Source organism: Coregonus lavaretus, assembly GCF_964263955.1.
Source record: "Coregonus lavaretus genome assembly, chromosome: 9".
Classification (NCBI taxonomy): Eukaryota; Metazoa; Chordata; class Actinopteri; order Salmoniformes; family Salmonidae; genus Coregonus; species Coregonus lavaretus.
In genome coordinates, this window is record NC_139996.1 from 4,192,704 (window position 1) to 4,220,425 (window position 27,722).

The following is a 27,722-nucleotide window of genomic DNA, read 5'->3' on the forward strand; positions in this document are numbered from 1 at the left end:
GGCATTGCAAGTGGAGTTCAAACAAAAACAGCACAAATAAGCTTTTAAAACAATCTACATTGACAGTAATAGAGATATACATTTTATTTATAATATTTAAACAAATCACATCAATAAAATGTGGAGATTTTTCACAACTTTGGGGCGTTTCACATATAATTTACCTTTGAAATTAATCCAAACGGTAATCCTGCGAGGTTAGAGAGAGCAGACATGCATACATTCCCTAGTAGAGAATGGGTTTACAGCTGGAGGGGTATACAACAGTACAGAAATAACCATTCTTTAAATTTGTAAAAGGTCACTTCTACACACAACTGTTCTGCGTCTGAAAATGGCAGCCTATTCCCTATATAGTGCACTACCTTTGACCAGAGGCCCTAGTCGAATAGGGTGCCATTTTGGACAGTCGAATAGGGTGCCATTTTGGACGCAGCCCGTACTGTTCAGTGTGCTGGTGTAGTACACATGTTTTCCCTAATCACTTTACAGGTGTGTTCCTGTGATACAAGATTATACACTTTTTCTAAGGAGCACTGATGCTTATTAACAACATATACAGCTCAGTTATGTTAATTATGAACACCATTAGTACAATGGTGGATAAGAGGAGATATGGAGTGAAATTAGTGCAAGAATGTTTTTTTGTTTTTGTTTTTTTACTCCATAGAAAAACATCACAATAATGATGTGCTCATCGTGGAATATCACGCTCCGGTGACCAGACCTGGGTTCAAATACTACTTTTAAAATTATTTAGCTCGGCTTGATTAAGCTTTCCTGGCGCAATGGAATCAATAAAATAGTTTCAACAGTGTGAACCCCTACCTACCTGGCAAGTGGCAAAGTATTTGTAAAAAATGTTGAATAGTATTTGAACCCAGGTCTGCCGGTGACAGTCAGGGTATTAGTTGTATATTGTTGTGTAACATTGAAGATACAAAAACTGAACATTCCTAGCCCTGGCTATGTCTTCAAGTGTACAATATAGTGTCCCATTCATGTTATATTTGTTTCCTTTGCCATTTCAACCTGCCATCACCACAACACAAGAGAGAAACACAATCCCCTATTTAAATCATTAAGAATAAAAATTGCGTTCTCTTACGATAGATAGAAGGCAATCCCCAAAGATGGAAAATATATATACTATAAAAAGGTCCACCTCATTAGCAGCCCTTGATTTATAACTAAATAATTCCCATCTGATTCACAGGACCAAAAAGGTATTTACAGATCTCACATCCTTGTTGTTCATTATCAAAACACTTTCAGAGAGAGAGAGAGAGAGAAAGAGAGAAAGAGAGAAAGAGAGAAAGAGAGAAAGAGAGAGAGAAAAAGAGAGAGAAAAAGAGAGAGAAAAAGAGAAAGAGAGTGAAAAGGAGAAAGAGAGGGTCAAGAAACAATGCGTTTCATTGTGTTGTAGTTTCAGTAGTGGCCTGTAGGAGTCTCAGAGGCTGGAATTCGAGGAACCCACAACTGGCTTCCAAAGGTTCTAGAAGGTGTTCTAATGATTCTAGATTACACTGTGTGTAGATTATGTAGGAGTTCTTGAAATGAGTGACGGTAAAGGACAGGGGGATCAAATCAGTTGTTGGCTGCTGCGTCCACCTGTCTGGACCAGTTCTCCTCTTCGGTACCAGAGTCATACTCCTCCTCTGCTGCCTCCTTCACTGGAGCCCTGGAAAGGTATTTACATTTTAGTCATTTAGTAGACGCTCTTAGGGTTAGTTATGCAGACTACTAAGAGAGAGGAAGGTCAGTATTAGTGGTAGGGTTAGTTATGCAGAGAGAGGGGGGTCAGTATTAGTGGTAGGGTTAGTTATGTAGAGAGAGAGAGAGAGGGGGGTCAGTATTAGTGGTAGGGTTAGTTATGCAGAGAGAGGGGGGTCAGTATTAGTGGTAGGGTTAGTTATGCAGAGAGAGGGGGGTCAGTATTAGTGGTAGGGTTAGTTATGTAGAGAGAGGAGGGTCAGTATTAGTGGTAGGGTTAGTTATGCAGAGAGAGAGAGGGGGGGGTCAGTATTAGTGGTAGGGTTAGTTATGCAGAGAGAGAGAGGGGGGGTCAGTATTAGTGGTAGGGTTAGTTATGCAGAGAGAGAGAGGGGGGTCAGTATTAGTGGTAGGGTTAGTTATGCAGAGAGAGAGAGGAGGGTCAGTATTAGTGGTAGGGTTAGTTATGCAGAGAGAGAGGGGGGTCAGTATTAGTGGTAGGGTTAGTTATGCAGAGAGAGGGGGGGGGGGTCAGTATTAGTGGTAGGGTTAGTTATGCAGAGAGAGAGAGGGGGGGTCAGTATTAGTGGTAGGGTTAGTTATGCAGAGAGAGAGAGGGGGGTCAGTATTAGTGGTAGGGTTAGTTATGCAGAGAGAGAGAGGGGGGTCAGTATTAGTGGTAGGGTTAGTTATGCAGAGAGAGAGAGGAGGGTCAGTATTAGTGGTAGGGTTAGTTATGCAGAGAGAGAGGGGGGTCAGTATTAGTGGTAGGGTTAGTTATGCAGAGAGAGGGGGGGGGGGTCAGTATTAGTGGTAGGGTTAGTTATGCAGAGAGAGAGAGGGGGGTCAGTATTAGTGGTAGGGTTAGTTATGCAGAGAGAGAGAGGGGGGGTCAGTATTAGTGGTAGGGTTAGTTATGCAGAGAGAGAGAGAGAGGGGGGTCAGTATTAGTGGTAGGGTTAGTTATGCAGAGAGAGAGAGGGGGGTCAGTATTAGTGGTAGTGGAGCCAAGGTACGGTCTGTTGAGGTGTTTTCACTTGGGAACATTACATGGGAACTTCAGGTCAGGTTTCAGTACTCAGTGTTCTGATCTTAACATACCTCCGGCATGATGAAACCAATAGACCTTTGACTGATATGGTTGGTATTTACAGTGGGGGGGAAAAAGTATTTAGTCAGCCAACAATTGTGCAAGTTCTCCCACTTAAAAAGATGAGAGGCGCCTGTAATTTTCATCATAGGTACACGTCAACTATGACAGACAAAATGAGAAAAAAAAATCCAGAAAATCACATTGTAGGATTTTTAATGAATTTATTTGCAAATTATGTTGGAAAATAAGTATTTGGTCAATAACAAAAGTTTCTCAATACTTTGTTATATACCCTTTGTTGGCAATGACACAGGTCAAACGTTTTCTGTAAGTCTTCACAAGGTTTTCACACACTGTTGCTGGTATTTTGGCCCATTCCTCCATGCAGATCTCCTCTAGAGCAGTGATGTTTTGGGGCTGTCGCTGGGCAACACAGACTTTCAACTCCCTCCAAAGAGTTTCTATGGGGTTGAGATCTGGAGACTGGCTAGGCCACTCCAGGACCTTGAAATGCTTCTTACGAAGCCACTCCTTCGTTGCCCGGGCGGTGTGTTTGGGATCATTGTCATGCTGAAAGACCCAGCCACGTTTCATCTTCAATGCCCTTGCTGATGGAAGGAGGTTTTCACTCAAAATCTCACAATACATGGCCCCATTCATTCTTTCCTTTACACGGATCAGTCGTCCTGGTCCCTTTGCAGAAAAACAGCCCCAAAGCATGATGTTTCCACCCCCATGCTTCACAGTAGGTATGGTGTTCTTTGGATGCAACTCAGCATTCTTTGTCCTCCAAACACGACGAGTTGAGTTTTTACCAAAAAGTTATATTTTGGTTTCATCTGACCATATGACATTCTCCCAATCCTCTTCTGGATCATCCAAATGCACTCTAGCAAACTTCAGACGGGCCTGGACATGTTCTGGCTTAAGCAGGGGAACACGTCTGGCACTGCAGGATTTGAGTCCCTGGCAGCGTAGTGTGTTACTGATGGTAGGCTTTGTTACTTTGGTCCCAGCTCTCTGCAGGTCATTCACTAGGTCCCCCCGTGTGGTTCTGGGATTTTTGCTCACCGTTCTTGTATGTCTTCCATTTCCTAATAATTGCTCCCACAGTTGATTTCTTCAAACCAAGCTGCTTACCTATTGCAGATTCAGTCTTCCCAGCCTGGTGCAGGTCTACAATTTTGTTTCTGGTGTCCTTTGACAGCTCTTTGGTCTTGGCCATAGTGGAGTTTGGAGTGTGACTGTTTGAGGTTGTGGACAGGTGTCTTTTATACTGATAAGTTCAAACAGGTGCCATTAATACAGGTAACGAGTGGAGGACAGAGGAGCCTCTTAAAGAAGAAGTTACAGGTCTGTGAGAGGCAGAAATCTTGCTTGTTTGTAGGTGACCAAATACTTATTTTCCACCATAATTTGCAAATAAATTCATTAAAGAATCCTACAATGTGATTTTCTGGACTTTTTTCCCCTCAATTTGTCTGTCATAGTTGACATGTACCTATGATGAAAATTACAGGCCTCTCTCATCTTTTTAAGTGGGAGAACTTGCACAATTGGTGGCTGACTAAATACTTCCCCCCCCCCACCCCCCACTGTATCTATTAATTTAACTTTTACTTAACCAGGCAAGTCAATTAATGGTGGCCTGGCAAGTGGCAAGAGATAAGTACAGCAATAAAAACACAGACAGTACGAAGCCAAGTGACAGTAAGATCCTAACAGGTGCTGACTAACCTGACGTATTGTGGTTCTGATCTACCATGGACCATGTCCTCCGTTAACTCCACAGCCATGATGTCTGAACACGGCACCTCAAACATTGGCTCCAGAAGAAGCTTCTCCTGTATTAAAAAAAAGAAAAAGAGAGAGATTTCACACAGCAGTGTCAGAAAACTGAAACAGGACATTCATTAATGAATTTCTTGCTTCATTACACTGTCACAGTCACTCACCATAGTAGAAATATCACTTAGATTTACCATCAGCAACCGAATCCGTTCTGTGTATATTCTTACTGCTGATAAAGACTCAAATACCAAATGTATAGGAATTGAGCACGTTGTATTGACTGACCATGATGGACCTCAGGCCACGGGCTCCCGTCTTCCTGTCCAGAGCCAGCCTGGCGATGGCCCTCAGTGCATCTGTGGTTACATTCAGTTCACACTGGAACACAAATCACAGAGAGAGGAACGTTATTTAGGTAGTTATTGTAGGTTATTGTAGGTAATTATTGTAGGTAAGTATTGTATTCGGCTGAGCCCGGTGAAGCACGAGGCTAGCTAACCCACTACCTGGACCAATAAAGCTAGCTAGCTAGCGGGTAGCTACTGGTAACTTTTAGCAACTGTGGATAGTTGTTTCCAATGTTATTTCACGCTTAAGAGTACCTGTAATTAAGCCAGCTAGCTACCTACCATTCAGCTGTTTTTCTAACCTCATTATCTGAAGCATTAACGTCAGGTAGTTAGTAGCTACTGTACTTAATTACAGCTACTGATTGCAGAAGACCAATGTCTTCTTGTCTGCCACCCAGACAGCTGGCGTCGGGTAAGTTTGGCTTTATACATAGCTTGGGCTTTGTCGAGTAAGGCTTAAACTATGTATTTAGATTGTAGTTAGGTATTGTAGGTAGGCATCGTGGGTTGTTATGGGTAGTTATTGTATGTAATTATTGTAGGTTAGTATTGTATTCGGCGGTGCCGGGTGTAGCACGAAGCTAGCTAGCTAACTCACCTCCTGGACTAGCTGGCGAGTAGCTATTAGCAACGGTAGCAACTAAATACAATATCCTTTTAGCCAGCTACATTCGTTCGCAGCGACGCCGTTTTTCAAACAAAGTCAACAGAGCAGCCATTGCTAGCTAGCCAACACTACCAGCTAGCTGTACTGTAGCAGCTAAATACAATATCTTTGTGCTAGCTAGCCAACGTTTAATTATTGCTGCGTTATGAAAGGAACTAGACACGGACACTAATTATCTGTTTAGTGTGTTAACACACTATTGGTAGTTTGTTGTAACCAAGTATTGGTGCTAAACTGTGTGTTATTGGATGCTAGCATGCTAGTTAGCTATGGCGTCATAGTTAGCTAGCTGAATAAAGTAAGTTGAGTCTATTCCTTGAAACATTGAACCGCTGTAGTTTACAACAATTCTAATTTCTAAAGTGGAAGTTGGGAGAGTTTTATTCGGGTGGTTCAGTGAAACAATTATAGTTTCTGAGGTGGAAGTTGGGTGAGTTATATTTGGGAGTTTTGGTGAGGGAGGCCCTGCTCTCTCCTTTCCCAGATGTTTAGTTCATTTCATTCCGATCTCCTCTGCATTATTGTAGCCATCTGCTACAGCCTGTCAACTATGCCTCTGCCTATCCCTGTTCTCTCCTCTCCGCACAGGCTACACAAACGCCTCACACCGCGTGGCTGCTGCCTCTCTAACCTGGTGGTCCCTGCACGCACCACACACCTGGAGTTCCAGGTCTCAGGCAGCCTCTGGAACTGCCGTTCTGCTGCCAACAAGGCTGACTTCATCCCAGCCTATGCTACCCTCCAGTCCCTCGACTTCCTGGCGCTGACGGAAACATGGATTACCACTGAAAACACTGCTACTCCTATTGCTCTCTCCTCGTCTGACCATGTGTTCACGCATACCCCGAGAGCATCTGGTCAGAGGGGTGGTGGCACAGGAATCCTCATCTCTCCCAAGTGGACATTCTCAATTTTTCCCCTAACCCATCTGTCTATCTCCTCATTTGAATTCCATGCTGTCACAGTCACTAGCCCATTTAAGCTTAATATCCTTGTCATCTATCGCCCTCCAGGTTTCCTTAGAGAGTTCATCAATGAGCTTGACGCCTTGATAAGTTCCTTTCCTGAGGATGGCTCACCCCTCACAGTTTTGGGGGATTTCAACCTCCCTACGTCTACATTTGACTCATTTCTCTCTGCCTTCTTCTTTCCACTCCTCTCCTCTTTTGACCTCACCCTCTCACCGCCCCCCCCTACTCACAAGGCAGGCAATACGCTTGACCTCATCTTTACTAGATGCTGCTCTTCTACTAATCTCACTGCAACTCCCCTCCATGTCTCCGACCACTACTTTGTATCATTTTCTCTCTCGCTCTCCTCCTACACTACTCACTCTGCCCCTACACAGATGGTAATGCGCCGCCGCAACCTTCGCTCTCTCTCTCCCACTACTCTCTCCTCTTCCATCCTATCATCTCTTCCCTCTGCTCAATCCTTCTCCCTCCAATCTCCTGATTCTGCCTCCTCAACCCTCCTCTCCTCCCTTTCTGCATCCTTTGACTCTCTATGTCCCCTATCCTCCCGGCCGGCTCAGTCCTCCCCTCCAGCTCCGTGGCTTGATGACTCATTGCGAGCTCACAGAACAGAGCTCCGGGCAGCTGAGCGGAAATGGAAGAAAACTAGACTCCCTGCGGACCTGGCATCTTTTCACTCCCTCCTCTCTACATTTTCTTCATCTGTTTCTGCTGCTAAGGCCACTTTCTACCACTCTAAATTCCAAGCATCTGCCTCTAACCCTAGGAAGCTCTTTGCCACATTCTCCTCCCTGCTGAATCCTCCCCCCCCCCCCCTCCTCCTCCCTCTCTGTGGATGACTTCGTCAACCACTTTGAAAAGAAGGTTGACGACATCCGATCCTCGTTTGTTAAGTCTAATGACACTGCTGGTCCTGCTCACACTGCCCTACCTTATGCTTTGACTTCTTTCTCCCCTCTCTCTCCAGATAAAATCTTGCGACTTGTGACTGCAGGCCGCCCAACAACCTGCCCGCTTGACCCCATCCCCTCCTCTCTTCTCCAGACCATCTCCGGTGACCTTCTCCCCTACCTCACCTCGCTGATCAACTCATCCTTGACCGCTGGCTATGTCCCTTCCGTCTTCAAGAGAGCGAGAGTTGCACCTCTTCTCAAAAAACCAACACTCGATCCCTCTGATGTCAACAACTACAGACCAGTATCCCTTCTTTCTTTTCTTTCCAAAACTATTGAGCGTGCCGTCTTTAGCCAACTCTCTTGCTATCTCTCTCAGAATGACCTTCTTGATCCAAACCAGTCAGGTTTCAGGACTGGTCATTCAACTGAGACTGCTCTTCTCTGTATCACGGAGGCTCTCCGCACTGCTAAAGCTAACTCTCTCTCCTCTGCTCTTGTCCTTCTAGACCTGTCTGCTGCCTTTGATACTGTGAACCATCAGATCCTCCTCTCCACCCTCTCCGAGCTGGGCATCTCCGGCGCGGCTCACTCTTGGATTGCGTCCTACCTGACCGGTCGCTCCTACCAAGTGGCGTGGCGAGAAGCTGTCTCCGCACCACGTGCTCTCACCACTGGTGTCCCCCAGGGCTCAGTTCTAGGCCCTCTCCTATTCTCGCTATACACCAAGTCACTTGGCTCCGTCATATCCTCACATGGCCTCTCCTATCATTGCTACGCTGACGATACACAACTAATCTTCTCCTTTCCCCCTTCTGATAACCAGGTGGCGAATCGCATCTCTGCATGTCTGGCAGACATATCAGTATGGATGACGGATCACCACCTCAAGCTGAACCTTGGCAAGACGGAGCTGCTCTTCCTCCCGGGGAAGGACTGCCCGTTCCATGATCTCGCCATCACGGTTGAGAACTCCGTTGTGTCCTCCTCCCAGAGTGCGAAGAGCCTTGGCGTGACCCTGGACAATACCCTGTCGTTCTCCGCTAACATCAAGGCGGTGACCCGATCCTGCAGGTTCATGCTCTACAACATTCGGAGAGTACGACCCTGCCTTACACAGGAAGCGGCACAGGTCCTAATCCAGGCACTTGTCATCTCCCGTCTGGATTACTGCAACTCGCTGTTGGCTGGGCTCCCTGCCTGTGCCATTAAACCCCTACAACTCATCCAGAATGCCGCAGCCCGTCTGGTGTTCAACCTTCCCAAGTTCTCTCACGTCACCCCGCTCCTCCGCACACTCCACTGGCTTCCAGTTGAAGCTCGCATCTGTTACAAGACCATGGTGCTTGCCTATGGAGCTGTGAGGGGAACGGCACCTCCGTACCTTCAGGCTCTGATCAGTCCCTACACCCAAACGAGGGCATTGCGTTCATCCACCTCTGGCCTGCTGGCTCCCCTTCCTCTGCGGAAGCATAGTTCCCGCTCAGCCCAGTCAAAACTGTTCGCTGCTCTGGCACCCCAATGGTGGAACAAGCTCCCTCACGACGCCAGGACAGCGGAGTCACTCACCACCTTCCGGAGACATTTGAAACCCCACCTCTTTAAGGAATACCTGGGATAGGATAAAGCAATCCTTCTACCCCCCCCCCCCCCCCCCTTAATTTTTTTTTTTTTTTTTAATTGTAAAGTGGTTATCCCACTGGTTATAGGGTGAATGCACCAATTTGTAAGTCGCTCTGGATAAGAGCGTCTGCTAAATGACGTAAATGTTATAACAGGAACCGAGACACAGGCAGAGTGAATGTGATATGTACATCCAAAAGACTTGGGTTAGACTAAAACATGACAAACACAGCCTTGATAAATGACAATATTATCTGTCTAGTTTGTGTCTGCTAAGTAGCCAGCAGTCCTGTCAGCTGTATGGAGCTAGTGCATCCTCAGCAGTAGAGTTGTTCTTCCAGTCCTGAGAAAGGCCTTTCTTTCCTCACCTTGTCCATGCTGAACAGGGCCTGGTACTGAGACCACTACTACTACTAACCTTGTCCATGCTGAACAGGGCCTGGTACTGGGGTATGACAGCGTTACGTGGTTCTGTCAGGATGCGGACCAGAGTCTCTTCATCCAGACTGTGCAGAGGCACCACCACTGGCAGACGCCCCACGAACTCCGGGATCATCCCAAACTCAATGAGGTCCCGGGCCTCCACGAGCTTCAGCAGCCGGTCCTTCTCCTCCATCTCTGCCACCATGTCCGTCTGTTCACTGCTGTTAGCCTGGTCGGCCGCTGCCGCCGCACGGCGACCCTTACCCATGTTGGAGGGCGTCCCGAAGCCCAGGTACTAGAAGAAAAAAAAGAGACGATTAGTGGGTGAACAACAGGTACTACACAGGCGGAGGGACCAGAGAGGAGAAGGTTAAGGAAAACACGTGGTCTAAAACACTGAAGAAATGAGACGTCATCTAGGAGAGGCAGGCCTAGACATTCATGTTCCATTCATTAAAATACTACATTAAAGCGGTAACCATCAGTTCAAACAATAACAAAGTGACACCCTGCCACTGTTTTGGTAAAAAGCAGAGTGATGGGGATGGAGAAATGTACCCACTCTCAGATTAAACAGACAGAGCTGTGGATGCAAGGACTGACCATCCATGACATCACAATTACAGTTTTAACCATGTTGAGGCTATATAGTGTTAGTTTACATTTACTTTGATTACAGACAACGGAGTTGAACAAGCTTCTATTTTATACTGAACAAAAATATAAATGCAACATAAAATGTTTGGTGAGCTAAATTTTTTTTATTTTTTTTTAAATGGAGGGAGTGTGCAACTGGCTTGCTGATTACAGGATTGTCCACCAGAGCTGTTGCCAGATAATCAAAATGTTCATTTCGCTACTATAAGCCGCCTCCAACGTCGTTTTATAGAATTTGTCAGTACGTCCAACCGGTCTCACAACCGCAGACCAAGTGTAACCACGCCAGCCCAGGACCTCCACATCCGGCTTCTTCACCTGCGGGATCGTCTGAGACCAGCCACCCGGACAGCTGATGAAACTGTGGGTTTGCACAACCAAATAATTTCTGCACAAACTGTCAGAAACCGTCTCAGGGAAGCTCATCTGCGTGCTCGACGTCCTCACCAGGGTCTTGACCTGACTGCAGTTTGGCGTCGTAACCGACTTCAGTGGGCAAATGCTCACCTTCGATGGCCACTGGCACGCTGGATAAGTGTGCTCTTCACGGTTTGCTGATGTCAACATTGTGAACAGAGTGCCCCATGGTGGCGGTGGGGTTATGGTATGGGCAGGCATAAGCTACGGACAACAAACACAATTGCATTTTATCGATGGCAATTTGAATGCACAGAAATACCGTGACGAGATCCTGAGGCCCATTCATCCGCCGCCATCACCTCATGTTTCAGCATGATAATGCACGGCCCCATGTCGCAAGGATCTGTGCACAATTCCTGGAAGCTGAAAATGTCCCAGTTCTTCCATGGCCTGCATACTCACCAGACATATCACCCATTGAGCATGTTTGGGATGCTCTGGATCGACAGCATGTTCCAGTTCCAGCCAATATCCAGCAACTTCACACAGCCAATGAGGAGTGGGATAACATTCCACAGGCCACAATCAACAGCCTGATTAACTCTATGCGAAGGAGATGTGTCGCGCTGTATTAGGCAAATGGTGGTCACACCAGATACTGACTAGTTCTGATCCACGCCCCTACTTTTTTTTTTTTTTTTAAAGGTATCTGTGACCAGATGCATATCTGTATTCCCAGTCATGTCAAATCCATAGATTAGGGCCTAATGAATATATTTCAATTGACTGACTTCCTTATATGAACTGTCACTCAGTAAAATCTTTGAAATTGTTGCATGTTGCGTTTATATTTTTGTTCAGTGTAGGTTCTGATGGGGTACGACTGTTGAATTTAAGCTCATTAGGTATTTATTTATAAGTTATATTCTTCAAGAATCAATGGGTACATATTATTAAATGGATGTAGCAACTGCAGATTGCTCAGATTAGAGAGACTGTTGACCGAGTCTCTTGAAAACCAGTGAACAGAATAAAAAAGGACCGCAGCCGTTTTACAGTTCTGTGTCGATACAATGAGGGAAATTTTTATTTTATTTTTCTTCTTGCTAACCTTTTCATTCTTCCGTCTGCTGACGATTCTGTCGAGTCCGTTGAAGGCTCCTGACGCTACGAACAGGATGTTAGTGGTGTCCACCTGCACCGTCTCTCCTCTCAGCTTCCTGGAGTTCTTCTCTGGGACGTTCACTATCGTGCCCTCCAGGAGTTTCAGCAGGCCCTACATTCAGAAAACACAGACGTCAAATCACTGATATCTCCCATCCCGTAAGGTAACACTCTACAACAGGGTTCCCCAACTGGTGGCCCGCGGGCCGACTTTGGCCTGCAGGTGGATTCATTTGGCGGCCAAAGTTTTCAGAGAAAATTTATGAATAAATATATATACAGTACCAGTCAAAAGTTTGGACACACCTACTCATTAAAGGGTTTTTCTTAATTTTGACTATTTTCTACATTGTAGAATAATAGTGAAGATATCAAAATTATGAAATAACACATATGGAATCATGTAGTAACCAAAAAAGTGTTAATGAAATCAAAATATATTTCATATCTTTGCACACTCTTGGCATTCTCTCAACCAGCTTCATGAGGTAGTTGAATGCATTTCAATTAAAAAGGTGTGCCTTGTTAAAAGTTAATTTGTGGAATTTCTTTCCTTCTTAATGCATTTGAGCCAATCCGTTGTGTTGTGACAAGGTAGGGGTGGTATACAGAAGATAGCCCTATTTGGTAAAAGACCAAGTCCATATTATGGCAAGAACAGCTCAAATAATCAAAGACAAATTATAGTCCATCATTACTTTAAGACATGAAGGTCAGTCAATCCGGAAAATGTGAAGAACTTTGAAAGTTTCTTCAAGTGCAGTCGCAAAAACCATCAATCACTATGATGAAACTGGGTCTCATGAGGACCGCCACAGGAAAGGAAGACCCAGAGTTACCTCTGCTGCAGAGGATAATTTCATTAGAGTTACCAGCCTCAGAAATTGCAGCCCAAATAAATGCTTCACAGAGTTCAAGTAACAGACACATCAACATCAACTGTTCAGAGGAGACTGTGTGAATCAGGACACCTCCCGAGTGGCGCAGTGGTCTAAGGCACTGCATGGCAGTGCTAGCTGTGCCACTAGAGATCCTGGTTCGAATCCGTAGCCGGACGTGACCGGGAGACCCATGGGGCGGCGCACAATTGGCCCAGCGTTGTCTAGGGTAGGGGAGGGAATGGCCGGCAGGGATGTAGCTCATTTGGTAGAGCATGGCGTTTGCAACGCCAGGGTTGTGGGTTCGATTCCCACGGGGGGCCAGTATGAAAAATAAAAATAATGTAATAATGCACTAACTGTAAGTCGCTCTGGATAAGAGCGTCTGCTAAATGACTAAAATTTTAATAAAAAGGAGAGACTTGCTTAGGCCAAGAAACACGAGCAATGGACATTAGACCGGTGGAAATCTGTCCTTTGGTCTGGGGTCCAAATTGGAGATTTTTGGTTGCAACCGCTGTGTCTTTGTGAGACGCAGTGTAGGTGAACGGATGATCTCTGCATGTGTAGTTCCCACCGTGAAGCAAGGAGGAGGAGACGTGATGGTGTTTTGCTGGTGACACGGTCTGTGATTTATTTAGAATTCAAGGCACACTTAACCAGCATGGCTACCACAGCATTCTGCAGGCGACACGCCATCCCATCTGGTTTGGGCTTTAGTGGACAATCTACAAAGAGCAGGGTGTTCTTAATGTTTTGTATTCTCAGCGTATGTCTGGTCACTTATGTAAAGTTGACCAAATGAGTTTCCTAAGCTTTGGATAATAAAGTACGGCTTGAGTACTGGCCTGCTGTACTCCCTCTCCTCCTACGTCTCTGAGCTGGTGGATTCCAGGAACACTGCCGATCTTATCCACCTCATCCAGAAACACAATGCCTGGACAGGGAGACATTTACATTCAACTAAAGTAGGTAAAAACGACTACAGTGCCTTCAGAAAGTATTCATACCCCTTGATTTATTCCAAATGTAGTTGTGTTACAGCCTGAATTCAAAATGGATTAAATATCTCACCGATCTACACACAATACCCCATAATGACAAAGTGAAAACATAGTTTTAGAAATCTTTGCAAATGTATTGAAAATGAAATACAGATGTATTCACACCACTGAGTCAATACATGTTAGAATCACCTTTGGCATGCGATTACAGCTGTGAGTCTTTCTGGGTAAGTCTCTAAGAGCTTTGCACACCTGGATTTTACAATATTTGCGCACAATGTTTTTTTAATTCTTCAAGCTCTGTCAAGTTGGTTGTTGATCATTGATAGAACTTATTTAAAACTGATTTAAGTCAAAACTGTAACTAGGCCACTCAGGAACATTCAATGTCGTCTTGGTAAGCAACTCCAGTGTATATTTGGCCTTGTGTTTTAGGTTTTTGTCCTGCTGAAAGGTGAATTTGTCTCCCAGTGTCTGTTGTAAAGCAGACTGAACCAGGATTTCCTCTAGGATTTTGCCTGTGCTTAGCTCTATTCCATTTATTTTTATTCTAAAAAAACTCCCTTGCCGATGACAAGCATACCCATGACATTACGCAGCCACCCCTATGCTTGAAAATATGAAGTGGTACTCAGTGATGTGTTGGATTTGCCCCAAACATAACAATTTGTATTCAGGACATAAAATAAATGTCTTTGCCACATTTCTTGCAGTGTTACTTTAGTGCCTTATTGCAAACAGGATGCATGTTTTGGAATATTTTTATTATGTACAGGCTTCCTTTTCATTCTGTCAATTAGGTTAGTATTGTGGAGTAACTACAATGTTGTTAATCCATCCTCAGTTCTCTCCGATCACCATCAGCCATTAAACCCTGTAACTGTTTTAAAGTCACCATTGGCCTCATGGCGAAATCCCTGAGCGGTTTCCTTCCTCTCCGACAACTGAGTTAGGAAGGACGCCTGTATCTTTGTAGTGACTAGGTGTATTGATACACCATCCAAAGTGTAATTAATAACTTCACCATGCTCAAAGGGATATTCAATGTCTGGTTTTTTTTTTACCCATCTACCAATAGGTGCCCTTCTTTGCGAGGCATTGGAAAACCTCCCTGGTCTTTGTGGTTGAATCTGCTCGACTGAGGGACCTCACAGATAATTGTATGTGTGGGGCACAAAGATGAGGTAGCCAACTTTGACATTATGGGGCATTGTGTTTGTAAGCCAGTAACACAAAATCTAAATGTAATCAATTTTAAAATTCAGGCTGTAACAACAAAAAGTCAAGGGGTGTGAATACTTTCTGAAGGCACTGTAAATAACCCAGAAACACAATGCCTGTACCACATCTTAGTGAGATTGTGGTCATTATATTGAACAGATATAGATTTTGTACAGAGGGCTTATGTGAATAAGATAGTTCTATTTGAACTACAAGAGAATAGTGAATTCTCATCCGCAAAAAAAAAATATTAATAATTCCCTGCATCAGACTACACACAAGTTACAAAGTACTGTACACGAAAAGCATAACAGATCTATTTAAGTCCCGGAGAACCAGAAAACAGAGTTTGTGAGCCACCCACCTTGCTGTGCTTTGTCCACAGAGTAGTTGGCATCCTGCAGCAGCTTGGCGATAACAGACTCGATGTCCTCCCCAACATAGCCAGCCTGGGTCAGGGTGGTACAATCACAGATGGTAAAGGGTACATCTAGACACTTGGCCAGGGTCTGGGCCAACAATGTCTTTCCTGGGAAATATAGTGAGAAATATTTTAATGGACATGAGACAAGGATATATATATTTTCACAGCAGTAAGTTGTTTTGGACAAAAATAGTTTAAATTTGCCACGTGTAGTGAATACATTTAGTAGTTTAGTAACCTGATCCGGTGGGGCCTAGCAACACGATGTTGCTCTTCTCCAGTTTGATGTCGGTGTGGGTGGAGTCTAACACGTCCCCGCCCCTCATCTCCTGAGGAGCCTGCTGATTGGCCTGCTGCTGCATGGAGGCCCCCAGAGCGTTGCCATGGGGACTGATCCCTGCTATCTGAAGGAGTTCTACAAATGACAAATGTAAACAAAACAGCCATATTGTATATTTGGGTTCAGATTTGGCAGCAGGATAGTGGTGATTTCTAGCCTGGTGCCAGATCTGTTTGTGCTCTTGCCAAATGTCAACTCCATTGTTGTCCTCGTCAAGCTTGTTTGGCATGACGGATTCCATAAGGAGTTGGCGAGAGGGCAGAAACAGATTTGCCCCCAGGCTAGGGGAATCCATTTTGGGTCAATGTTTCCCATCTCTCATGGCAATGACCAGGCACTAAAACGTAACTTTTCCGAACAGGATATGCAATGTTGGCCTACTCTCTGTGATCTGGCAACTTAAGTTGTATTACACGTTTGCACTGTATTGTAATGTACACCGAGTGTAAAAAAAACATTAAGAACACATGCTCTTTCCATGACATAGACTGACCAGGTGAAAGCTATGATCCCTTATTGATGTCACCTGTTAAATCCACTTCAAAATCAGTGTAGATGAAGGGGAGGAGACAGGTTAAAGAAGGATTTATAGGGCCTCCTGAGCTGTGCAGCGGTCTAAGGCACTGCATCGCAGTTCTAGATGCGTTACTAAAGATCCGGGTTCATTTCCGGGCAGTGCTATAACCGGCCGCTGCCGGGAGTCCCATAGGACGGCGCACAATTGGCCCAGTGTCGTCCGGGTTAGGGGAAGGTTTGGCCGGTGGGGCTTTACTTCGCTCATCTCACTCTAGTTACTCCTTGTGGCGGGCCGGGTGCCTGCGGGCTGACCCCGGTCGCCAGTTGAAGAGTGTTTCCTCCGACACATTGGTGCGGCTGGCTTCCGGGTTAAGCTGGCGGGTGTTAAGGAGCGCGGTTAGGCTGGTCACGTTTCAGAGGACGCATGACTCCACCTTCGCCTCTCCCGAGCCCGTTGGGGAGTTGCAGCAATGAGACAAGATCAAACATTGGGGAGAAAAAGGGGGTAAAATACAGCCACAAGAGAAAAAAATGATGTTTTTAAGCCTTGAAACAATTGAGACATGGATTGTGTATACGTGCCATTCAGAGAGTGAATGGGCAAGACAAAATATTTAAGTGCCTTTGAACAGGGTATGGTAGTTGGTGCCAGGCGCACCAGCTTGTGTCAAGAACTGCAACGCTGCTGGGTTTTTAATGCTCAACAGTTTCCCGTGTGTGTCAAGAATGGTCCACCACCCAAAGGACATCCATCCAACTTGACAACTGTGGGAAGCATTGGAGTCAACATGGGCCAGCATCCCTGTGGAACGCTTTCGACACCTTGTCGAGCCCATGCCCTGACGAATTGAGGCTGATCTGATGGCAAAAGGGGTGGTTGCAACTCAATATAAGTCCCCTGCAGCTCAGTTGGTAGAGCATGGCGCTTGCAACGCCAGGGCTGTGGGTTCGTTTCCCACGGGGAGGGCAGTATGAGAATGTATGCACTCACTAACTGTAAGTCGCTCTGGATAAGAACGTCTGCTAAAATGACAAAAAAAAAAAAGTAAAAATATTAGGAAGGTGTTCTTAATGTTTTGTACACTCCGTGTATAACACGTTTGTGTCTCGCATTTTCAGTTCGCCAGGCTCCCTAGTTATAACGTGAAGTATCTGTGGTGGTGCTGCATCACGGCAATAGGTCCAAGTTCAATCTAAAAATACAGGTGCCCTGCTCTACTCTTTACTGGGAGCCAGTGTGGAGTATTCAAAATAATTTCAAATACTTTATATGGGCTTCCCGTGTGGCTCAGTTAATTAGAGCATGGTGCTCCTCTGGTGTGAAAGTTTAGAATACATTTTTATTTTATTTTATCTAACACACCCTAAAAACAATACGTCATTGACAACAAGAGAAGCTAGTCTGTAAACTTGATCATTTGTGCAATTCTTGAAAATAAAACATATACCACAACAGAACGCTCCAATCAAAAAAGTGACATGTTTAAAATAGCCAATGATACGGAGACAGCTACGTAAGGAGGACCAATCAAATCACTTACTTGTGAATCTGTACTCATCCTCCCGCCTTCTCAGCTCTAGCTCTACAGAGAGAGGATGACATCACGTACTGCCAGATTAACACATCACTACATTTCTGCATGGAAGAATCACATTCCACTGTTTGTTGTTCGTAATCATCACCCAGTTATCTTGTTAAATCCATTAGCATCGTCCTTTCAAGCTGTCAAGTGTGGGTGTAAAAGCAAATCATTTGAACAAATGCCAAATTATACAGATGAGAGCGCCATGAGGTGACTGACATCTGAACAGGTGTTTCAGCACAAACTTTGCTCATAACGAAAGCATAACGCTGTTGCCTAATGAAATTATACTATTCTGAAGTAAGCCAACTTTAATTTTGTCCAGTAAACGTTTTTCTGGCGGCTGACTATTATTAATATTTTAAACAAACAAAAGGCATGTAGCTGACTGAACTCTGCTGACCTTCTGGTGTGAGAACTACTATAGCTAACAGAAGACTACACCAGTAAGGCTGACCTCGTGGTGTGAGCGAGGCCTGATTCTAACTAACAGTAGACTGTACTGACCTCGTGGTGTGAGCGAGGCCTGTTTATCCACCTCCACCTGTCTGCTTCCAGCAGGGATGTTGTTGTGGATCCTCTTGTAGTGATTATACACAGCCACCGCCAGCACCTTCTTAGCATAGGACTGCCCCACTACGTACTTGTCCAGGTAGGCATAGATCTGGAAGACAGGGACCGTTGTCATTTACGATAAAGACATTATAAACGTGGTCATACAAGTCTAACAATAAAGGAACTGTTTCATAAACGCGTTGTACTGTATATCTCCAGGCTTTAAGTAAAGTCTTCAAGCTCATGACAAGTCTTACGGTGCATAATCAAGTCAAACTTTATTTTCTACATGTTTTTCGTAAAACAACAGGCGTAGACTAACAGTGAAAAGCTTACTTAAGGGTCCTTTTCCAACAATGCAGAGTGAGATAAAGATAACAAATGTAACAAAAATAGAAGCCTGTGTTTCAGGAATAAGGAAGTGGATGGCGGCACATTATTTACTTTTTTAAACTCAAGACAAAACAGAGATCCTACTTCTAGGTCCAAAGAAACAAAGAGATGTGCTGTTTGATCTGACAATCTTGATGGTTGTACAGTCGTCTCAAATAAAACTCAAGGACCTCGCCATTACTCCGGACCATGATGTCTCTTTTGACGAACATATGAAGTATATTTCAAAGGGCAGCTTTTTTTCCCACCTTTGTCAAATTGCTAAAATCTGAAATTGTTTGTCCAAAAATCCATGCTTTTGTCACTAGATTAGACTACTGCAATGCTCTACTCTCCGGCTACCCGGATAAAGCACTAAATAAACTTCAGTTACTGCTAAATATGGCTGCTAGAATCTTGAATAGAACCTCCTGTACTACTGGCCTGCTGTACTAATGGGGTGGCAGGTAGCTTAGTGGGTAAGAGCGTTGTGCCAGTAACCGAAAGGTCGCTGGTTCTAATCCCCGAGCCGACTAGGTGAAAAATCTGTCGATGTGCCCTTAAGCAAGGCACTTAACCCTAATTGCTCCTGTAAGTCGCTCTGGATAAGAGCGTCTGCTAAATGACTAAAATGTAAATGTAAAAATGTGATCATAATACTCCAGTGCTTGCCCCTCTACACTGGCTTCCTGTTAAGGCTAGGGCTGATTTCAAGGTTTTACTGCTAACCTACAAAGCATTACATGGGCTTGCTCCTACCCATCTCTCTGATTTGGTCCTGCCATACATACCTACACGTATGCTACGGTCACAAGACGCAGGCCTCCTTGTTGTCCCTAAAATTTCTAAGCAAACAGCTGGTGGCAGGTCTTTCTCCTATAGAGCTACATTTTTATGGAATGGTCTGCCTTTCCATGTGAGAGACACAGACTCGGTCTCGACCTTTAAGTCTTTACTGAAGACTCATCTCTTCAGTAGGTCCTATGATTGTATAGTCTGGCCCAGGGGTGTGAAGGTGAACGGCAAGGCACTGGAGTGACGAACTGCCCTTGCTGTCTCTGCCTGGCCGGCTCCTGTCTCTCCACTGGGATTCTCTGCCTCTGACCCTATTACGGGGGCTGAGTCACTGGCTTACTAGTGCTCGTCCATGCCGTCCCTAGGAGGGGTGCGTCACATCGTGATATCCCTCTAGGGGTGTGGGGGATGTGCTTTGGCAAAGTGAGTGGGGTTATATCCTGCCTGGTTGACCCTGTCCGGGGGTATCGTCGGACGGGGCCCACAGTGTCCCCCGACACCCCCGTCTAAGCCTCCAGTATCTATGCTGCAATAGTCTATGTGCCGGGGGGCTAGGGTCAGTCTGTCCTATCTGGCGTAATTCTCCTGTCTTATCTGGTGTCCTGTGTGAACTTAAGAACGCACCCTCTAATTCTCCCATCTCGCTTTCTCTCCCTCTCTCTCTCTCTCTCCCAGAGGATGAGAGCCCTAGGACCATGCCTCAGAACTACCTGGCCTGATGACTCCTGGCTGTCCCCAGTCCACCTGGTGGTGCTGCTGATCCAGTTTCCGCTGTCCTACCTGTGGCTGTGGAACCCTGACCTGTTCACCAGACGTGCTACCTTGTCACGGACCTGCTGTTTTCAATCCTCTCGCTCCCTCACCTGCTGTCGCAACCTCTAAATGCCCGGCTATGAAAAGCCAACTGACATTTACTCCTGAGATCCTGACCTGTTGCAACCTCTACAACCACTGTGATTATTATTTGACCCTGCTGGTCATCTATGAACATCTAGAAGAACGATCTGGCCTTAATGGCCATGTACTATTATAATCTCAACCTGGCACAGCCATAAGAGGACTGGCCACCCCTCAGAGCATGGTTCCTCTCTGGTTTCTTCCAAGGTTTCTGCCTTTCTAGGGAGTTTTTCCTAGCCATCGTGCTTCTGCATTGCTTGCTGTTTGGGGTTTTAGACTGGGTTTCTGTATAGCACTTTGTGACATCTGCTGATGTAAAAAGGGCTTTATAAATACATTTAGATTGATTTGATTTAAAAATAGTGACACGAGTCATAAATACACAGCGAATAACGAATAAAAATAACATGGCGCTGCAGGCGGTACCAAATCGATGTACAGGGGTACGAGGTAATTGAGGTAGCTATGTACATATAGGTAGGGGTCAAGTTACTAGGCAACAGGATAGATAAGACAGTAGCGGCAGCGTATGTGGTGAGTGTGAGATTGTGTGTGTGTGGCGTCAGTATACTTGTGTGCGCATGTAGGGTGTGTGTGTGTGTGTGTGTGTTGGGGTGTCAGTGTAAGTATGAGTGAGTGCGTGGGTAGAGTTCACTGTGTGTGCATAGAGTCAGTGCAAGAGAGATCAATGCAGGTAGTCATGGTAGCCATTTTGATTAGCTATTTAGCAGGCCTATGGCTTGGGGGGGTAGAAGCTGTTCAGGGTCCTATTGGTGCATTGGTACCGCTTGCCGTGCGGTAGCAGAGAGAACAGTCTATGTCCCTCAAACTCAACTCAACCTCAAAGCAGGTTCCACTGTGTTTTTCATTGTTCCCCCTCTAATTAGGGACTGATTTAGACCTGGGACACCAGGTGGGTGCAATTAATTATCAGGTAGAACAGAAAACCAGCAGGCTCCGGACCTCGGATGGGTAAGTGTTGAATATCCTTAGTCTAAGCCTTGGGTGACTGGAGTGTGAGAATTTGTTGGGCCTTCCTCGGACACCGCCTGGTATAGTGGTCCTGGATGGCAGGGAGCTCAGCCCCAGTGATGTACTGGGCTGCACTCACCAACCTCTGTAGCGCCTTGCGGTCGGGTGCCTTGCAGTTGCCGCATCAAGCGGTGATGGAGCCAGTAAAGATGCTCTCAATGGTGCAGCTGTAGAACGTTTTGAGGATCTGAGGGCCCATGCCAAATCCTTTCAGCCTCCTGAGGGGGAAGAGGCACCGTCTTGCCCTCTTCACAACTGTGCGGTTGTGTGTGGACCATGTTAATTCCTTAGTAATGTGGACACCGAGGAACTTGAAGCTCTCGACCCGCTCCACTACAGCCCCATCGATGTGGATGGGGGCGTGCTCGCCCCCCCCGTTTCCTGTAGTCCACGATCAGCTCCTTTGCCTTAATGACGTTGAGGGAGAGGTTGTTGTCCTGGCACCACACTGCCATGTCTCTGACCTCCTCCATATAGGCTGCCCCATCGTTGACAGTGATCAGTCCTACCACCATCGTGTCGTCAGCAAACTTGATGGGGTTGGAGCCGTGCGCGGCCACGCTTTCGTGTGTGAACAGGGAGTACATGAGGTGACTAAGCACACACCCCTGAGGGGCACCTGTGTTGATGGTCAGCGGGTGGATGTGTTGTTGCCTACCGTCACCGCTTGGGGGTGGCCCGTCAGGAAGTCCAGGATCCAGCTGCAGAGGGAGGTGTTCAGTCCCAGGGTCCTTAGTTTAGGGATGAGCTTGGAGGGCTCTATGGTGTTGAATGCTGAGCTGTAGTCAATTAACAGCATTCTTACATAGGGATTCATTTTGTCCAGGTGGGTGAGGGCAGTGTGGAGTGCAATAGAGATTGTGCCATCTGTGGATCTGTTGGGGCAATATGCGAATTGAAGTGGGTCCATGGTGTCTGGGATGATGGTGTTGATGTGAGCCATGATCAGGCTTTTAAAGCATTTCATGGCTACAGATGTGAGTGCTACGGGGCGATATTCATTTAGACAGGTTACCTTGCCGTTCTTGGGCACAAGGTGGTCTGCTTGAAACAAGTTGGTATTACAGACCGGGTCAGGGATAGGTTTAAAATGTCGGTGAAGGCACTTGCCAGCTGGTAAGTGCATGCTCTGAGTACGCGTCATTGTATCCCGTCTGGCCCTGTGGCCTTGCGAATGTATGAAAAATGTATGCACTCACTAACTGTAAGTCGCTCTGGATAAGAGCGTCTGCTAAATGACTAAAATGTAAATGTTAAATGAATGTTAACCTATTTAAAAGGTCTTACATCGGCTACAGAGAGCGATATCACACAGTTGTCCGGAACAGCTGGTGCGCTCATGCATGGTTCAGTATTGCCTCGAAGCGAGCATAGAAGGCATTTAGCTTGTCTGGTAGGCTCACATTATAACATTATTTATATTTTGTTTTTATTCGCCTCGGGCTGGCGGTAGGTGCACCTGATTCAGCTGCGCTGCTCGCCGAGTAGGCGAACTGTTGCCATTTTGAACTATTTCATGTGTCCGAAGGTACAAACTCTGCCTTCCCGGTGGGCCCGGAGAGCAAATCAAGTGCACTATAGGCCTACCGCTGGCCAATCGGATGGCTCAGATTACTGTGAAGCAGGCATAAAAGAAAGCTACAGAAAAGTGATACGGTGAGATTTCAAAACATTTACAACCATTACATTTACCTTTTAGTCATTTAGCAGACGCTCTTATCTAGAACAACTTACAGTTAGTGAGTGCATACTTTTATTTTCATACAACCATGACTACAGAGAGACTGTCAACGAATACAGCAAAGAGCTGCTGTTTTTAATGAGTGAGTTCATATTTAAAGTTATTACTCAGCAATGTCACTTTGTATTCAATACTTTTGAATAAGCTGTAAAATGAGCATTCATCCTATTTCCACTCAGTGCTGCAGCAGTAGTGAATGAGTATCTATAGGCTTTTTTTTCTATATTGGAGGAATATTTCACTTTCTCTGCTCATAGGAGTAACAACATGAATTTGTGCATTAGGCGGTGCGACTCGAGTTTAGCCATCAGCTGGAAGACTGTGTCCCTTTTTGGTTCAGTGTCAGTGGAGGAAAGGGTCCCTTTTTGGTTCAGTGTCAGTGGAGGAAAGGGTCCCTTTTTGGTTCAGTGTCAGTGGAGGAAAGGGTCCCTTTTTGGTCAGTGTCAGTGGAGGAAAGGGTCCCTTTTTGGTTCAGTGTCAGTGGAGGAAAGGGTCCCTTTTCGGTTCAGTGTCAGTGGAGGAAAGGGTCCCTTTTCGGTTCAGTGTCAGTGGAGGAAAGGGTCCCTTTTTGGTTCAGTGTCAGTGGAGGAAAGGGTCCCTTTTTGGTTCAGTGTCAGTGGAGGAAAGGGTCCCTTTTTGGTTCAGTGTCAGTGGAGGAAAGGGTCCCTTTTTGGTTCAGTGTCAGTGGAGGAAAGGGAGAGCGGAGGGATGTTGAGAGGCGGACCCTCAGTCTGCCGCTCTCTCCCTCCGCTGAGACTGACCATCAGATGCAGGCACCATCAGCCCAGGCACCATCAGCCCAGTAAAATAAAAAGCAAATTATTTAAAAATGTCTGCTCACTCAGCTGTGCCTCACAAGTAATACAACCACAGATCTATTACCAGTGTGATCATATAGCCTACCTCAATTTTTTTTAAATATAACTTAAAAGAATAATGCATTGGCAGGGCAATTCAAGCAAAGACAATATGTGGTGATAATGTATTGGACCTATAGCTTACTGCACAAACCTCATTGCTACAGTACTGTTTTTAATTGGTTAATGTAGCATAGGCTTACGTTAAGTCATGTTAAAAAATAAATAAATACACTTTTAAAAAAACTGAGCAGTAGATCTCTGCTTTCATTGTCTCAGAAAGTGATCTTGACTCAGAAAAGGTTGGTGACCACTACTCCAGTTTTCCCTTTACCGTGGCAATTGTGATCAAATCAACGCAATATTAGCCACTTACAATGCAACATACCGAAACAAAACGAACTATGCAAGATATTTTGCATAGTTCTACAAGAGCACAAAATGTGTACATTTAGAGGGAATGCATTATAGCTCCAGGTATACCTGCAGCATTATCATAGTAATTCCTGTTTGAAAATAACCATCACATCATAGAAACAAAAAAAAACTGGAGAAAAAAAAGAACCAGTTCCTGTTTGTCATTGGTGCTCGTACCTTTTTGGGTGGCGGGGGAGGTTTCTGTACGAAGGCCATTTTGACAGCCTCAGCGGGCGACTCTGGTTCTTTATTCAGACCCTTCTTAGAGTCTGTCTCAGAGAGCACCACGAAGAAGTGATGGCATTTCTCACACTTCACAAAACGTGTTGACGCTGAAAAGAAAAGAAAAAAAAAAGAAATGTTTCCGTTACCCGTCTTTGATTTCATAAAATAGTAGTGACGGTGTGACAAGTCAATCATTTATACGGCTGCTTTTTCTACGACTTGAATCTTTAGAAAAAGACAGCCTATGCGAGCAGAGTTTTTTTTTTTTTTAAAGGTACTCACATACAAAGGTCTCCACATGTGTGCAGGGGTCTCCACATTTGGGACAGTGCAGCTGGTTCCCCCCTTTCCCTGATCCACCAGAAGAGTCCGACAGTCTCTTTCCTTCACTGAGGTTCTTCTGCATTATGATTGGACACAATAGAGACAATCTATCAAAAACAGCAGGAAAAACCATCATGTAGAACACATACCCACAGATAGGAAGCTTTGTTTCTATGTCGTTGTCACACGTCGAAACCACTGGGCATTTATTAGAAAGTCTATTCTTGTGTATTGTCACCACCAGAGATGGGGTCAATTCCATTTAAATTCAGTCATTCAATGATGATGTCACCACCAGAGATGGGGTCAATTCCATTTCAATTCAGTCATTCAATGATGATGTCACCACCAGAGATGGGGTCAATTCCATTTCAATTCAGTCATTCAATGATGATGTCACCACCAGAGATGGGGTCAATTCCATTTCAATTCAGTCATTCAATGATGATGTCACCACCAGAGATGGGGTCAATTCCATTTCAATTCAGTCATTCAATGATGATGTCACCACCAGAGATGGGGTCAATTCCATTTCAATTCAGTCATTCAATTATGATGTCACCACCAGAGATGGGGTCAATTCCATTTCAATTCAGTCATTCAATTATGACGTCTCCACTTAGCATAAACAGACAAGGGAACAAGCCGTCGTGCCACGTTGTTATGCCATGTTTGGCAATGACCATAGGAGTTTGCGAGACAGCACAAACAGACCTGGGTCCAAGCTAGTCACCACTGGGTGATTCATTCTGTAAAGCGGCAAACAGATATGTCATAATCCAGTGGAATCAAGTTCACCTTTCCGCCATCGCTGGATCCATCCTTGGTGGATCCATCTTTAGCGGCGAAACATACTGCCGTTTCATGGATGGATCTCACTCGGACTCTGGGAGATAGGGGGGCTTCACGAGAACCAGGTCTGCTCAGAGCATACAGCTGAATCCGAGAACAAGACAGTCCTGTACAACAGAAAACACAATGCGACCAAATGTTTAGGCTGATGTTATAATCCATAAATGTGTACTTTTCCTATATCTTTATTTCTGATGGCCATTGTGGGGATCTGGATGTGATACCTATCTTAGAAAGAATGCATTAATGATTAAGCATAAAAAGTTTGTACTGTACTGATATAAATTGTTTAACCTAACAAGCTGTGATTCATGTGAGGAGCTGTTTTAGGGAGTAGGGGGAGATAAGAACTTGTGTCTCACAATACCCGAACACTGCCTCTTTGTGATCTGTTAACCGTCCAAGGACGTGTGTACTGCAAAAGTGCTGACTTTCTGGATAAGTTGCAAAACAACTAGACACCTGGCAACAGTGGAGCGCCAAGGGGCTGAGACCAGCCTGTGCGCCAACGGATTGGCTGAGTAAGTCTAAACCACGCTCAGTCTCTACTCTGATTGGCCAGCAGGGAGCGGGAACTATCTCTGTCAGAGTATTTTAAGAAGAACTCATAACAATGGCTTAGTTCTCTGAGTGCCCTGCGTGGTATTTCAGTGGACCCGTATATACCAGATTTGAATTGACGCAACTTAACACCATGATTCATATTAGGTCAGCCCAACTTCCCTGTTCCATAGAAATAGAATGATTCCTTCCTTCTTCATCAGCCAATCATTAGATCAGCCTTTCAGGAAATCACGAATTGACGTAGCCTAACGTGTTGTTTACAACGTCAACAATTGGTATTATGGAAATACAGCTAGCAAATACAGAATGCAACAGGCGACCCGTTTTCAAAACTAGTTCACGAGGTCAATGTCACGTAGCTTATCCACAGACTTAAAGAGTCTAGGTTGGCAAATTAGGTAGCTAGCAGAAGCGTTTAGACGACCAATAAATTACTGTAGTTAACTAATTTCTCATGATTGTAAAGTTCTTACCTCTGTGTGCGGAATTCAAGAATATCCTCGCGGCCGACGTGCATGTGCAGGACATACTTTAGTCGAGGTCTAGCAAATAAATACAGAGAAGCAGGATTAACTAACTAGCATTGATCAACCCGGGCAGCTGTTAGGTACTGTAACTACATAGGCCATATTTTAGGTAGCTAGCAAAGTACACACATCTAACTAAAGTCCCTACAAACAATACAGCTAACTAGTTAATCGGGTTCACCGGTCAACAAGTAGCGGGCGTAGTTACATGACTTACAAGCTACTGTACAAACTTGAAAACACAAATAACACCCCTAGAGATGGTAGGCCAAGGCATGATTTTGGATGGAGTGGGGCAGTTAGCTAGCTTATGTTAGCTAGCAAACGCGGCTGGCGACAGAAAAACAAGTGAGCATTGCGGAAAAGAGGTCATTTAGCTAGTTAGCGGTGTGAAACATAGCTAAACATTTCAACTGGCTAGCTATGTGACATGTTTAAGAGACGCAAAATGTGTCTTGACAATACGGTTTGCTAGCCAGCTAACGTTACCTGTCGACTCGTAAAGGAGCACGATGGAACCAAAACAAGTCTTGACAGTTTCTTCCGGAGCACAATTTCGTCGAGTCACTGCGACTGTGTAGGGTAGCAGGTCAACGGTGTCGTACCAATGTGTGACTGTCCAGCTAGCATGGGTAACCACCTTCTTCTTCTTCTTCGTCTTCTTCTTCGATGAGGTTTAACGGCGGTTGGCATCCAATTTGTTGCATTACCGCCACCTACTAGACTGGAGTACAACTCCCTTATATTTTGCTTGAAAAATAAAATAAAGAAATACCCCACCATCTAACACTAGACTCACAAATTCAAAAATATTATTAATAATTAACACCACCCTACTCCACTATTCAAATATACTCATTCCTACCTCATGCCCTCAACCTGAAATGATG

General features: G+C 45.1%; 1 protein-coding gene across 1 annotated transcript; it reads right to left on the reverse strand.

Moving 5' to 3' along the window:
- Positions 1 to 59: 59 nt before the first annotated feature.
- LOC311135100 (ATP-dependent clpX-like chaperone, mitochondrial) lies at positions 60 to 27,485 on the reverse strand. Its single transcript, XM_084168966.1, has 15 exons — positions 27,322 to 27,485; positions 26,779 to 26,847; positions 25,688 to 25,848; positions 24,848 to 24,965; positions 24,518 to 24,672; positions 18,182 to 18,338; positions 17,633 to 17,674; positions 15,474 to 15,650; positions 15,176 to 15,340; positions 13,435 to 13,523; positions 11,656 to 11,820; positions 9,523 to 9,822; positions 4,883 to 4,975; positions 4,544 to 4,650; positions 60 to 1,681 (listed from the first exon to the last, which is right to left on the reverse strand). Exons 2-15 carry the CDS (start codon positions 26,831 to 26,833, stop codon positions 1,588 to 1,590), a joined length of 1,878 nt encoding a protein of 625 aa, XP_084025092.1. The 5' UTR covers positions 26,834 to 26,847; positions 27,322 to 27,485; the 3' UTR covers positions 60 to 1,587.
- Positions 27,486 to 27,722: the final 237 nt, after the last annotated feature.